This window comes from Triturus cristatus, chromosome 7, assembly GCF_964204655.1.
Source record: "Triturus cristatus chromosome 7, aTriCri1.1, whole genome shotgun sequence".
Taxonomy (NCBI): domain Eukaryota; kingdom Metazoa; phylum Chordata; class Amphibia; order Caudata; family Salamandridae; genus Triturus; species Triturus cristatus.
The window spans coordinates 1,740,424,259-1,740,439,477 of record NC_140590.1 but is presented as its reverse complement, the minus strand read 5'-3'; the positions used below and the strand labels follow the sequence as shown (position 1 = coordinate 1,740,439,477).

At 41.0% G+C, this 15,219-nt stretch overlaps 1 protein-coding gene across 1 annotated transcript; it reads right to left on the bottom strand.

Annotated features, from left to right (window-relative positions):
• Window positions 1–806: 806 nt before the first annotated feature.
• On the bottom strand, window positions 807–14,998 carry LOC146812968 (zinc finger BED domain-containing protein 5-like). Its single transcript, XM_085615235.1, has 2 exons — window positions 13,343–14,998; window positions 807–1,229 (listed from the first exon to the last, which is right to left on the bottom strand). The coding sequence occupies exons 1-2, from the start codon at window positions 14,996–14,998 to the stop codon at window positions 807–809; spliced, it is 2,079 nt and encodes a 692-aa protein (XP_085471361.1).
• Window positions 14,999–15,219: the final 221 nt, after the last annotated feature.

The following is a 15,219-nucleotide window of genomic DNA, read 5'->3' as shown; positions in this document are numbered from 1 at the left end:
TTTGCCAGGGGGAGAGAAGCCAAAGAACTGCAACGCGGCGCCCGGACCCGCCCAAGATGGAAGACCAGCCCGTCCCGCTCCGAGAGCAAGGTGAGGAGGGGGCGGTCAGCAGCGGCGGTCTGGGACGCGTGCAAGGAAAGGGGCAGCGAGGGAGGATCCAGGAGCGCTATGACAGGAGCGCGGAAAGTGCAAGTGCAGGCAATCAAAGTTAAAAATAGACAAGCAGTCTCGTAAAATGAGCGTTGCTCCCGGAGGCGCTTCGGGAGATCAGGAGGTAGATGCAGGAATGGTATAGGGAAATAAAAGGAGGAAGAGGTAGAGAGAAAGAAACAGGAGAACATTAGGGAAGCAAATGATTTAGAGAGAAGGAAACACAAAATAAAAGTACATTGTTGAAGTAACAGATGACAGTCAAGATTACAAAAAGAAAAAGAAAAGTGAAGAGAGGGAAGGTCAAAGGGGAAAAACATGTAAGGAGAGAATTGAGGGAGAACAAAACACAACACAAAAATACTATCTAAAAGTAGCATTTGACAGTAAACTAAAATGTCGAAAAGACATACCACAACAGAACAAAGATAAAGGGAATGGTGGGACCACATGAGGAGGATAGCACACTGGGTCGAGGACTCCGTGAGGATGCAGCACAAGGAGGACGGTCTCCAGGGAACAAGAAGATAACATATATCAAAGGGTCACAAGAACTGCACCTAAAGGGATTCAAAAAGAAATAACCTTAACAAAATTCAGCAGTGACAAAGATATAACAAATACAATAACATGAAAAGGATTGATAATCAAAACATTTATGCTCGATGAATGTCCATAGAGTCTACCCTACAAGAGTTCAGGAATTGTTGAAGCAACTCTGGATCCTCATAGTTCGTTGTTTTGTTGTTGTAAGTCACTTTAAAGAGGCACGGGTGAAATAAGCCATAGCGAGCATTCAAAGAGCGAAGAGCAGGCCTCATTTCCAAAAACCTTTTCCGATGGTCAGCAGTAGCTTTGGCGTAGTCCTGTGCAAAAAAGAGATTAGAGCCATTCCAAGTGATCTTTCCTTTCTGCTTGGCAGCCTGTAGGACTTTAAGTAAGTCTGTGTAGTCTAAAAAGTACAAGATGACCCCCCTAGGTCTTGTTGAAGAGGAAGAGGAGACAGCAGAACTCGAAATTGAGCCTAAACGATGTGCTCTCTGAATGTTCAAGGATGGAGAATTTGGAAGACCAAGAAGCTTAGGAAAAATGATTGGAATAAGGATAAAGGATTTGATCCTTCAAGGTTTTCCGCCAGCCCGTCCCATTCACGGAGACCAAACTGAGCGGATGCCACATAGACATATCAGAAGAACTTAATATATCCGCTCGCATCTATTTCTCAGTAACTTACAAGATGTCCACGTCTATTTGTCACTCGGAAAAAGTCACACTAACAAACCTATTGCTCGAACATTGAGCGCCATTTTAGTGTGGACAAATGTTGTCTCAATAGCACTACAGAGGTAAAAAAAAAACTTCTTTTGTTTCTTGTAAGCACTTAGTAAAGACAGATGCTATAGCCAAAATTCTCTTACTTAGCAAATATATTTAGAATCAGGTGCAAGGCGGAAAAGTTCCACAACACACGCCTCTAATCTTATATCTATGCTGTATGCAACGCTACTTACATAGCACTGTCGCTTCCTCCATACGTACAAGGTCCAAGGATGTCTCCAGAATGTAGGGAAACTATCTCTGTATTTTATACCCGTTCCTGAATGCTCACACCTGTGTGCTCGCTTAGGATACTACCAAGTCACATGACTTGTTTGAAAACTTTGGGCGCCATCTTGACGTGTTCAAGTTTATAAGAATTTAAACAGATGTAAGGCAGACATGTATTTATTTGAACATCCAACAGATGAGATGCAGCTATTATTTTATGTTAAAACATTATTTTTTTAAAAAAAAAATAATAATAATCAGAGCTTCTTGCCTTGATACCAATAAAGTGAAAAAACACGCATTTCAAGTCTATCTGCAAGGTTAACTGTTATAAAAACCGGAAAGATTTCTCAAACGATGTATATTACTCTGCTACAACTCTAATGGAGCGTAACCGTATTATTTTGATGTAATCGTATGCACGGTATCAAACAACGGAATGCATGGGAAACAAGCATTTGCAATGCAATAGGTCTCACATTTACGAGGGTTTCAGCAATTGGCATTGTAAATGACAATGCATTTTATTAATGTTTTGGTTTTTAAAACAGATAAAAGGCATTGTCATTTACAATGCCAACAGCTTAAACTCTCGCAAATGTTAGACCTATTGCATTGCAAATGCTTGCTATTTTAAAGCTGTAGGTACATAGAAGCAACTAGGAAAATCGATTTGGGGTTTGACCAGAGGATGAGCCAGCTGATTGCGTGGACATTTTACTGCAGAACTTTAAATCAACAAGCTAAAAAGACCATCCAACATTGAGAAGTAAAACAAACTGTTTTTTTATGGAGTGGTGCATTTCTAACACTCACTGAAAATAGGCAATGTAGAATGTAGATGTGCTTGATGTATGTGGACGGTTTTGAAATATATCGTGACATTATTTATTGAATGACTCCATTAACCATGAGAGTCAGCGCAGCATTTAACGTATGGAGAGGAGAAAAATAATCTGATCTAATTAAATAACTGTACTCATTCATTAAAACTTCGCTTGCAAAGAGACAAGTCCGTTTGTGGGTTGGAATGCAAGGCGGCAAGGTGTTTCATTTAATTTTAACGCTCACTGCTGCAACGTGCAGTGGTCTGCAAGTAACATACATAACAGAGCATGGCTTTTCTTTCAAGCTCTTTTCGACTTCATTTATATCCCTTCATGCCTCCTCAAACACAAACATGTTAAACTATGCTGTTACCATATTTCTGTTTGGAAACTGCCTGAGAAAAGAAGAAATTAAGTTGCCTGGTGGTTTAAAATGTGCGTTTGTCAGACGTATTTACACACGGGCGTGATGTCAGAAAGTTAGTATTCATGGGTGTGCAGACCACAGTGTGTCACCGAGTGTGAATTTATGCATATTTAATCTGGGGGACGCCTTTCTTTTAGGGATATCTAGTCATTCATTTCCAGCAGAGTAGTGACTTCAGAACAAGACTATGTTTATCATCGGCAACTTCTTTGTTACTTTAAAAAAAATGGCTCAGATAGCATTTGTTTTCCCAAGTTAGCCTGCGGGCTTTACTCTACACTTGCGTGGAACTGGATAAAGGAACAACCCTTAATTGATTCGAAAGGGAGTCTAAGCAACTCAAACACGTCATACGTTTGTGAGAAGCTACTGACTGTTCTATGTTAAAGTTATCTCCTTTTGTTTCAGTGAGGGGGGTCAAAGGTCGTTGCAAAGATGTTTTGGGTGGACTGAATAACAAGCATTTACAATGCAATAGGTCTCGCATTTACAAGAGTTTGAGCTATTGGCATTGTAAATGATATTGCTAACAGCTTAAACTCTCGCAAATACGGGACCGATTGCATTTAAAATGTAGGTTTTGGAAAAGGCCCTCATGCCGAGCTTTCACGTTAATGTCAGCTACGCCACTTTCTTTAGACAAGCCACGTACCGTAACGTCAGGGCACAAGTATTTGAGGAGTATTGTCAATTAATTTAAGCCTGGTATCATTTGCAGAGGCATGGAGAGGACTCCTTGCTGTTTTATGCTTGCACTTAAAACAAGCAAACTGTGGGCAGAACGGGGTAGGCAGACACCGGGTTCCAAGAATGGAACTGCTCCTGCACGTAAGACAGCGATGCATGCAGCGTATGTTCATTTGATGGAAAACGCTGACTAATATGCAACATGTAAAGCGCCTTGACACCCTCTTGTCTGCGCTATATAACACTACTACATGTAAATAAATAAAAGGCGAGCATGTCCAGCAGGCAAAATGCTTCTTACTGAACAAAAACAAATGGATAAAAACACAAATAATCTATAAAGGCGCCATCATAACTACAACAAATGGGGGTGTAAAGCAGAATGTATCCTGTGCTGTGAGCGGCGTCATACAACAAAGCGCTGCTAGAATAGCGCCTTGAGGCTATTTAGTGCACAGTGCACTTTTATGAGCTTATGTAGCGCGGCCATTGTAGTTTAAGCCACTGGCCCGTGGCCTCTCTGAATGCCTTTCCTCCACCCCAAGGAGATGGAATGGGGCAATTAAAGGGCTGGAAGTAAAAGCTTGAAAACAGAACACAGCAAAGCTGTGAAAAGCATTCCAGTCTGAGCACTGCAGGTCACCGCGCCGGTGGCTGGCGAAGGCCTGATTTTATCCGAGCAGGATTATAGCAACGCGCGCCTGAGCCAAGAGGCCCTGAGCCCACGGAACTCGGGGGCAGGAGGGGTCTCGGCAAAGCAGGTAGCAGGGCTGGGGAGGCAGAGAAACCAGTACGACTGACTGCGCCCCAGCCCTACAAGCAGCTCTACTCAGTGACTCAATTTCCCCACCTGGCCACTCTGCCGCTTCTTAACCCCCCATCCCCCCCCCCCCGCAGAAGATGCCCACCCACCGTTAACCATCAGCAGGGCACGGAAACCGTTTTTATTTATAAAGAAGAAAAGCTTCTCAGAAATGTAAGGGCATAAGATAGCTTGTATGGATAACGTGCCTGCGCCAGAAAGGTGCTCTGAGGTCTGCCTAGGCTCCAAGCGCCAAATAACAAATAGCGTGCATGGTCGCTCCTGTTTAACACGGAACTCGGGGGCAGGAGGGGTCTTGACAAAGCAGGGAGCAGGGCTGGGGGGATGGGAGGGGTGCAGAGAAAACAGTACAACTCATTGCGTCCCAGCCCTACAAGTGCTACTCTGCTGACTCCATCAGTAATAATAAACGAGTATGAGCTATTGACATTGTAAATGACAATGCCTTTTATTTATGTTTTGGGTTTAAAAACGTAAATAAAAGGCATTGCCATTTCAATACTAATAGCTTAAACTCTCGCAAATGCGACACCTGTTGCATTGCAAATGCTTGTTGTTTTTACAGGGGAAAAGAAATGCAAGATGTTGCCTATGAATATGCATAGAAAGCCAGTTTGATGTTTTTGAAAACTTTTCTATGAAAATAATTGCTAGATGGACGCTCATGCATGTGCAGGCCTGTGCATCCACAGTTAGCCATCTTATTGTAATAAAGTTTTAAAAAAACAATTCCCAAACAGAAACAAGCAATGGCACAACTGAAAGTTTGACAGTCAATGCCAGGCCTATCGGCTTTACGCTCGCGGTGGAAATTATTTGGGAATCTTGAAAGCCTGAAGTGGTGACAAGCAACATCCGGCTCTTATTCCGTCGGTGTGATGGTGCAGAAAGGCGAGGATCCGCGATATACCTTATAATTACACGTCAGGCACCCAACCCTGGGCTGTAGATTCTGAACTGTGTACACAAATGATGTACAAAAAAAATCGAAAAATGTTAAATTGCATTGTACACAGGTTGCACAAAAGCGGATTATGAGATAAACACGATTTACATGAAACCGCGAAGTTTTTTTAAATCACGCTTTCCTGTGCAGGCTCTGAAATTAAATATTATTAATCACACAAAGAAGAAGAGCACGGGGGAAATCAGAAAGATGTAATGCAGGCAGTTAAAAGTGACATGACCTTCTGTAATGTCACTTGTCACCGACTGATGCCACAGACTGGAGGAAGGTCTCGAAAGAAACGAATGCCTGGCGCGACTCCTCGCGCGCAATACTAATACAGATGACATTTGAAACAAGACAAGCAGGAAGTGGGATAAGGGAGGGGGTGGCAAATGGTGTGTACATTTTGCGGGCGCTTTGATGTTCGCAGTGGCCACACGGCTCACTGCGAACATCAAAGCGCCCGCGAAATGTACACGCAGGCTGCCAATGCACTGTGTGAAAGTGATCGCGATCGCGATCAAAGCGGCCGCGAAAGTGAAAGCAAACGAGTGCTTTCAGGCTGCCAAATGGTGCGCGCGCCCGGCGCACATGCACTGTATTTGGAGGCCTGAAAGCACTCGTTTGCACTTCCAGATCCCCCATTTACAAAAGCTCTCGCGAGAGCAGCGCTAAAGCGCTGTCTCAGACGAGACCTAAAAATCTGTTTGAAATGTTCCTAGGAATAAAAAAAAGTTACAGGACTGCAGCGAGAACCCCGTCGTCTGCTCTGCAAATTGCCTGCCATTAGATGAACGGATGAAACACGAGAGTTTAATGACAAAATGGTTACAGCAGAACGAGAGGACGGGTTAACATGGTAAGCAGCGACGGGTGGTGGTGTGTGTAGGACACCCAACGGGGATATTAAACAAAGCACGACACGAGCTGTACTGAAAAGACGCCCTAATGGTAAAATGCCATACAAATGGTTGCAATCTGTAATATTTGCAAGTGCAGATTACATTAGGTAACACGAATTGTGGGATTATGTGTTTATGATGCCTCGGTATCAGAAATTTTACAATGACTGCAACCTGAGACCCACCCAGAGCAGTTCAGAGATGCCTCCGCCCTCCGCTGCCCTCTCACAGACCAGAAGCATTCTTGCAGTCAGCCATGGCCATTCCCTGCTCACAGCAACGCACTTTTCAGAACATTTCATCGCAGCAAAGTGTCTCCGATGCTCGATAATTAGTTCCAAGGCATCGGAGGCAAGAATGTAAAAATAATTAAACTGCATCTAAACACATTTTGAGAAAAGTAATTAATGTACAGAAAAGTAAGAAAAGAAAAAATATTCGAGACGGAAGGAGAGCAGCAAGCCCATGCCTGGGCGACGTTAGCTGCCAACTGCCCCGCTATTCCCCGCATGCCTGCCGTCTGCTTGAGTGAACTCAAGACTTCATTGACCATGCGACATGAGGTATCGCAGCAGCTCCAATGGACCACAACAGCTGGTATTTTCCAGCTTGGGACGGGTGGTAGTTTTAAACAAGTAAAAGCAAACAGTGCCCGCCTGGGATCAGTTACTGAGCCCCCATTATCTGATCGCGAATAAGGGTACTGCTGATCTCAGACTGCTCGAATATCCTTTAGCAGCAGTTTTAGAATGATTCATTTTAAGTTTTTACATATGCTATACCATATTTCATTGTATTTATGGGAAAGGGGGCTCTGGGAAAACTCGAACTGTGTCCGGGCTTTTGGCATAGGCGTCCCCTCAAATACGCCACTGCTGGATGTATTCTCAGGGACCTAACTGGGGAGAGAATATTGGGGGTGCGAAACTGGCTTTTTGGGGTTATGTTTCATCTATCACAAAAGTGAACAGAAAATGAGTAGCTCTTTTACTCTTAATTGCTAAACGTCTGGTTGCGAATTGCTGGAGCAGGGAGGCGGCTCACATGATTAAGCGGTGGGTGGACAGAAGACTTAATTCATTGCTAGGAGCAGTTGGAGTCATACACAGAGTTGTTGCCGGCAGCCGGCTCAGTCGACAGACCTTTGGGCACCTCTTTAACCAAGACTCTACTTCGCAGACTGGTGTTACTACCGACGCGTCAGCACCCCTGGACCCTGGAACAGACTCCCTGGTAATGGTCTGATGATCACTTATTGCGGTATCGTGGACTCCTGGCATTGTTTGCTAAATCTGGCGTGTTTGCATGTGCGATCCCGAGGCTAACACGGGTGGAGCGGGCCTGTGTTTTCATTCTGACTGCGGCCTGCCGCATCATAAAGCAGTTTTATGGGGTGGATGTATACTGTTACTGCGACATATTCTCTGGTAGTTGTGACTGCATGTGTTTTTCCTTGCCCATGGAAGATGGAGTTGCAACAACATCTCAATTCCTTTGCTAAACAGGTAACCAAACATCCCATCCATACTTTCAACTTGAGCATCCCTCGCTCCCTTTTGTTGAGTTTTCTGTATCTTGATATGGTTGTTGTTAAACAAGCTGTCGCCATTGTGAGGGAAGTGGGATAAGGGAGGGGGTGGCAAATGGTGAGCACTTTCGCGGCAGCTTTGATGTTCTCATCAAAGCGGCCGCGAAATGAGCTTTTGTAAACGGGGGATTTGAAAGTGCTAACTAGTGCTTTCAGGCTGCCAAATGGTGCGCGCGCCCGGCGCACATGCACTGTATTTGGAGGCCTGAAAAGCATTAGTTTGCACTTCCAGCTCGCCCTTTTACAAAAGCTCTCGCGAGAGCAGCGCTAAAGCGCTGGCTCAAACGAGACCTAAAAAATCAGTTTTTGGCCACTCGTATTTCAAACCACACCTATTAATATAATGTCATGGCGCCATCCAGTGGTGCAAGATGAAAAGATTTTTGTTAAACCATGAATCGTAACTGAAGAATATAATATGGACATGTAGACGATATAAATGCAGCATATTCTATAATTATATATTAAGACAAGTATTGCTTGTTGTGATCGTATTCATGGATCATAACTAGAGTCTATAATATGGTCACAAACTTCCCAACATATTATTCAGAACTGGACATGTATTAATAGGGAAGCTAAAGTCATAAGCAATATTACTTTTATAATGTAAATAGGGCATTCATGTATTGCATATTAAACCAAGCATAGCTATTATAATTGTGCAAAATTTATATTGAATAAAGTTATTGTTACAATACATGTATATTATAAGTTATAATCTTGTCATACCACTAAAGTAATTATCTCAACTATTTATTGTTAAAGTTAATCATCCCCATCGAACATTGATCAATAGAAGTATTACAAGGGTATAGACACTAGATCTATTGATCCATTTATCAATGTTTTACTCAATAGTGTCACAATAATGTATCCTTAGTGCGAATCAGTATATTAGTTGACCATATTAGTCTTTATACCTGTTTATTCCATTATTCATATAATTAAAAGAAAAACATGTCTATATCTATAACATATGCCCTGTTACTGACAGATGAATTCATGGATTAACTATTCTAACATGTTAGATGACTAACTCACATACTTTAATTATGACATCCTTATTTCTATTGGCAAAATGACACCTATATATATATAGTGCTTATTCAAAGCAGCCTAAGTTAAACCATTATATTTACAAATTTCATGTACTGACTAGCAACCCTATCAATACATACAGCCAAGTGTGCCAGAAGATGATACTCAAAGAAAACAAGCTACATCATTGATTGTGAACACCAAAGTCTCTAACCAGTCTACATATTATTTCAAGAATATGCAGACAAACATCACATGTTCTTAATCAACATAATACATAGTATTACATAAAGAACCAGAGACATAATAGTCAAAGGAGGCAAAATATATCGTTGGAAGATACTCAAAGTCTCTATACATATTATCATTTAAGCCATAAAGTACTTAATGATTAACACCGCATATATATACTTCATTATAAAAAGTGATGAACTCATTGTTGCAGTTGAGACCAGACATAACTGCTCTCAAACGACAAATCCATAGCGCTTATGTTTGTCTTAGTAAAATCTCCCTGTCATCCCCTCTGATGTTGTTCTTAACCTGATCAATGGCATGGAATGTGATCTGTGGTCTATCCAGATGTTTATCATATATGTGTTGAGCTACAGGGGAATGTACATTCTTGTTTCTTATATCTCTCACATGTTCTTGAATACGGATCTTTAAGCACCTGGTGCTGCTGCCAACATAAATCTGGTCACATGAGCATTTTAACACATACACAGTATGTGTAGTGTTGCAGTTTATGAAGGAGAATATCTTGTATTCTTTAGAGTTATTGTATTGAAAACTACTACATTTATTCTGTCCAAATTCACAAATACAGCACTTGCCGCATATATGGAAACCATTAGGTTTGTCAGGTAGCCACGACTGGGATCTCGCTCTAGGTTTTTTAACATGGCTCGGGCAGAGCATATTTCTCAGTGTTCTGCCCTTGCGATAAATGACCCGCGGTTTAATCGAAACAATATTTTCAGGCAAGGAGTTAGATTGAAGAAGATGCCTATTCTTGCGTAATATGTTAAAGATGTGTCCACTATACATATTATATTCAGTGATAAATAGAACCTGTTCTTGATACCTCTTGTCGGATTTGGAAATCCTATCCTCCAGAGTATCTTTTCTATCTAGCCTTTTCGCCTTTTGCGGCAACTTCGTTGAGGCAGATATTGCTATAACCTCTCTTCTTGAAATCCTCCTGAATGTTATTCAATGTTCTTTCAAAGTCAGCATCTTGGCTACAATTGCGGCGTGCTCGTACCATCTCGCCATATGGAATGGCATTAATGGTTGAGTTGGGGTGACAACTATCAGCGTGTAGAACACTGTTACAAGCAGTAGCCTTCTTGAATATGTCACTTTGAATACTGTTGCCAACTATATATAGTCTCAGATACATAATTTCTGTTTTGGAACTATTGGATGTTAATTTTACATTGAAAGTATTTTTATTGAGATATAGAAAGTACGTGTTTAGATCTTCTTCACTACCCTTCCATATTAATAAAATATCGTCAATGTATCGGGCATAAAACAAGATGTTATCAATCCAGACGTGAGCCCCCGGGCCCCAGGTGTGCTCCATCTCATAAAGCCCCAAACCTGGAGCCCATGGCAGTACCTTGTTGTTGTAAAAACCACTTGTCACCATGCAAGAAAGCATTTTGGGTTAGTATCAGATCAGCCATTTCGAGCAACATACGAGTGTGCTCAAGATGACTGGCATTTCTTTTGTTCAGAAAATGGGTCAATGATCTAAGTCCTTGTTTTTTCTCTATACAAGTATACAGACTCTCCACATCCATAGTAACGAATGTGAAGACTTCTGTATCCCATTGAAAATCAGCCAATTTGCAGAGTAACTCCTTACTATCTCTTATGTAGGAAGGCAAATTCTTAACAAAAGGTTGAAGAAACGTATCTACATACTCTGACAGATGTTCAGTCGGTACGCCATTTCCTGATATTATAGGGCGTCCTGGGGGAAAAAGACCCCCTTTATGTATTTTGGGGAGTATGTAGATACATGGGTGTCTAGGATTCTGAGCAATGAGATACTTATATTCCTGATCTGTGATTAGGCCAGACTCACGCCAGTCATATAGTTTGGCATTGATGATTCTTTCAATTTGTGCCGTTGGATTGGACTGTAACTTCTTATAGCAGCCCGCCTGACTCAATTGGCGATCTATTTCGGCAACATAGTCTGCATAATTCATCAGGACTATGTTGCCTCCCTTGTCCGCTTCACGGATGACTATGCTGGTATCATCTTTTAATGAATTCAGACACAGTTTTTCATCTTTGGTTAGATTATGTAGGTGTCTACATTTGTTCTGCATATTGTGTGTTTCTTCTAAATGATATAGGTCATGTGTAACTCTAAGCAAGAATTCATCTATTGCAGATGTAGTATGACTAGGTTGTATAAATTTGGAGGTATTATGTAACCCACTATCAATTGGGGTGTCTTCCATAATCTCTATGTTACGTGCAAACTCAACCAAATCATTGGTGTCCCCTTCGTCATGTATTGTGGTCAAAACATGTGACAAATGTATATCAGCAATAGTAAATTCAGACCTACAAACATTATTAGTCGAAACACAACGTGCAGTCGGATGTTCTGCAAAAAACTGTTTTAATTTCAATTTCCGGACAAATTTGTACAGATCGAAATGCACATTTTCTAAGCATGGTTTTTCAGTGTACTAATAATCCAACCCCTACATAATACAGATACTTCTACATCACTCAAAATTCTAGAGGACAAATTGATAACATTTACTGCATTAGTATTAGCTGATACTGCATCACTGACCACATTGTGGTTTACAATCTCCTTACTCATTTGTTCTGTCCATTTGCCATTCTTGCTTTTGTACCGGCCCGTGTTCATTTTGCCACCCCGCCTTGTTCGTCTGCCTGATTTCTCTTTTTGTTTCCTAGACGAAATCGTTGGACTTCTCGTGAAAAAACGGAAGGTGGTTTCGTATTAATCATGCTGGTTCTGGGACCCTCACTTATATCACTTCCCATAGAGGAAAGTGAGGCAGAACTAGAGGAGAAACTTGAATCTTTAACTGTGATATTTGGGGGTTTGAATCGGTTTATTGGAGGCGTCATCATACTTTCGGGCGAAAGTAAATATCCGTCCTCATTCATAATCCCCTTGATCACATTGCATTTTTTGTAATTTTTTGTCCTTAAGATAAATTTGGTAATTAGCTAGTTCTTTCTTTAAAATCGCATCATTTTTTTGTATGACCTCAGTAATATTAGTATCACTGATTTATTTTTCTAACACAGTGGTTCCCAAACTCTTGACTCCTGAGGACCCCCACTGAATCACTACTGGAGTCCGGGGACCCCCAAGCAATTTTTACAATTTAAATTTCAAAAAATTAAAACAATAATTCGCAAAAAATACACAAACAAGTACACACCAAACAAATACTTGCATTACTAGAGCTTTTATTATTTTATCTTGAAAAATATGCAAAAATTAAAACATTTTAATGGGAAGGATGGTGCTGCATCTCGGCGACTAACTTTTCAATGTTTGGTTTTATTTCGGAAAGTTGAATCCTTAGGTCAGATTCTACATTTTGCAAGCGATTTCTGTTCTTATTTTTAAGGTACATAAGATTTGAGAAAGCCTTCTCACATAAATATGTGGTGGGGAAAGGAAGTAAAACCTTAAGGGCCTCATGTAGGAAGCCTAATACTGGTCGGTAACGGCCGATTTTCGGTAAATATACCGTTACCGGCCGGTATTTAGGCTTTTGAGATGTAGGGGGATCATTTCATGATTCGGTATTTACCGAATCGATAAAATTACCGAATCGGTAATTTTACCGATTCGGTAAATACCGAATCATGAAATGAGATGTAGGGGGAGTGTGTGGTGGGTGTGGGGATTCGTTATTTACCACCAACTAAAGCTTGGTGGTAAATAACGAATAGGTGTAAAAAAGCATTTTTGTGCACGTTTAAGTGTGCAATCTGGCAGACATACATGCCCTTAGGGCATGTATGTGCGCCACATGTGCACACATGGCCGAATCAGGGGTGCAACAGGGTGTCAATGTGACACCCTGCCACCCTTGCATGTGCTCCCCACATTACCGAATCGGTATTTACCGAATCGGTAATGAGGCATACCTTCCCATCAATGGGAAGGTATGCCTCATTACCGAATCGGTAAATACCGATTCGGTAATTACCGAATTTCTACGAATCGGTAATTTTTACCGCATAAATACCTACATAGCATTTACCACTTCATAAATACCGAATCGGTATGATTCGGTATTTATGAAGTGGTAAATGCCAGGCCACCTACATGAGGCCCTAAGTGCCTTGTTTGATAATTCAGGATAATCAGTTCGTACTTGCAGCCAAAAGTTTGTCAGACTCAGAGACTTTTCCTTGAATTGAAGTTTAAGTGCACTATCTGTAGAGATTTCAATCAAACCGTTTTCTTCAGATGCTGTCAGCCCCATTAAATTGTCAATATCTACATTAAAAGGATCTTTAATCCAGTTTTTGCTTTCATCCGGAAGTGGAAAGTACTGACAGAAACTACACCGCATATCTTGGAGATGCTGGTTAAAAATTTGTAAGACTTTGTTCGATAATTCATCATCAGCAGATTCCAAGAATGTCTTCAGGTTCTGAAAAGAATCAAAATGTCTTTGTGTTAAGCGACGAGCCCATAAGTCTAACTTTTTTATCATTGCCTCAATCTTGTCTTCAACATAAAAAATTGTGATACCTACTCCTTGCATACTCAAATTGAGTGCATTTAAATGTGTGAAGATGTCTGCCATATATGCCAGCATAGCTAACCAAGTATGGTCATGTAAGCGCTCACCAAGTGGAAATGGAGATTCCAGTTCAGTGACGAAAACTCTGATTTCATCTCTTAATTCAAAAAGGCGATACAAAACACTACCACGAGACAGCCATCGGACTTCTGTATGCAGCAAAAGCTGATGATGATCACTATCCATGGACTGACAAAGCTGTTCAAAAAGCCTTGAATTTAGTGACCTAGCTTTGATAAAATTTACAATTTTGACGGACTCATTCAAGACCTTTTTTAATTCCTCTGGTATCTTCTTAGTGGCTAATGCTTCTCGATGAATGCAACAATTATGCCATACAACTGAAGGGTTAATTTCCCTTATTCGTGCTACAAGTCCAGTTAGTCTCCCAGACATGGCACGTGCCCCATCTGTGCTGATTCCTATGCATTTGGACCACTGAATTCCATTTGATGTCAGAAAGTCATTTAAACTGCTGAAGACCTCTTCAGCAGTGGTATGTATCAAATAACGACAGAACAGTAAATTCTCACAAATGTTCCCCTCAAAATCGTATCTAACGTAACACAGGAGATGAGATTTATTGGCTATGTCCGTACTTTCATCTACTTGTAGGCTATAATGCAGACTTTTACAAATTCTTTCGATCAACTGTTCCTTCATGTTGTCTGAAATGTTGTCAATTCGCTTTTTTACAGTGTTGTTAGATAATGGCACCAAATGTAAATCTTTTGCTGCTTTTTCTCCAATCATTGCTGTCACCATGGCTTTAGCAGCAGGTACTATTAGTTCTTCAGCAATTGTATGCGGTTTTCCAGCTTTTGCTATGAGCATGGACACTTCATATGAAGCTTTCAGAGCATTTTCATTAACGGAGCCCGTTGCAGTTTTCTTAATTATTTTTCTACTTTTTAGGAGCTCTTGCTCTTTATTCTTGAAGAATTCTATGGATTTAGTCGCATGCTCTTCATGCTTGGTTTCCAAGTGTCTTTGTAATTTTGAAGGTTTCAGGGCCTCATTTGACAAAGTTTCATAGCATAGCACGCATTGTGGTTGCTGTTCATATTCTGAACCTGAACATGTGAAACCCAATGATAAATATTCACCATCGTACTTGCGAAACTTCCTTTTCTTTTCACTTAACTCCCTTTGTTTTGAGCATGATGGCCCATCATTGATGTCTTCAGTGGATTTTCGCTTAAGGTTAAGCCAGCGATCCATCGTCGTTATGTTTTTTAGGATACCCACAGCTGACCAGCATATATTGAATCACATTCGGTTATGTAGAATAATTTTCTAGCAAAGCTATTTGGTAAAGCACATATTTAGACCTTCACTACTTTACCTACTACAGGCTGCCCTCGTCAGATGTTTCCAGACTACATATGCTTTGACGTTGAGAGATTAAGCAGCACCTGTAAGAAGATTTTAACACTGTATGA

What these genes read in the sequence shown, in the direction of transcription:
- LOC146812968 (XM_085615235.1), bottom strand. Translation starts at nt 14,998, where the DNA reads ATGGATCGCTGGCTTAACCTTAAGCGAAAATCCACTGAAGACATCAAT. An exon ending in TGACAAACTTTTGGCTGCAA is followed by an intron (nt 1,230 to 13,342) that starts GTACGAACTGAT and finishes ATTTTTCCTAAG; the next exon opens with CTTCTTGGTCTTCCAAATTC.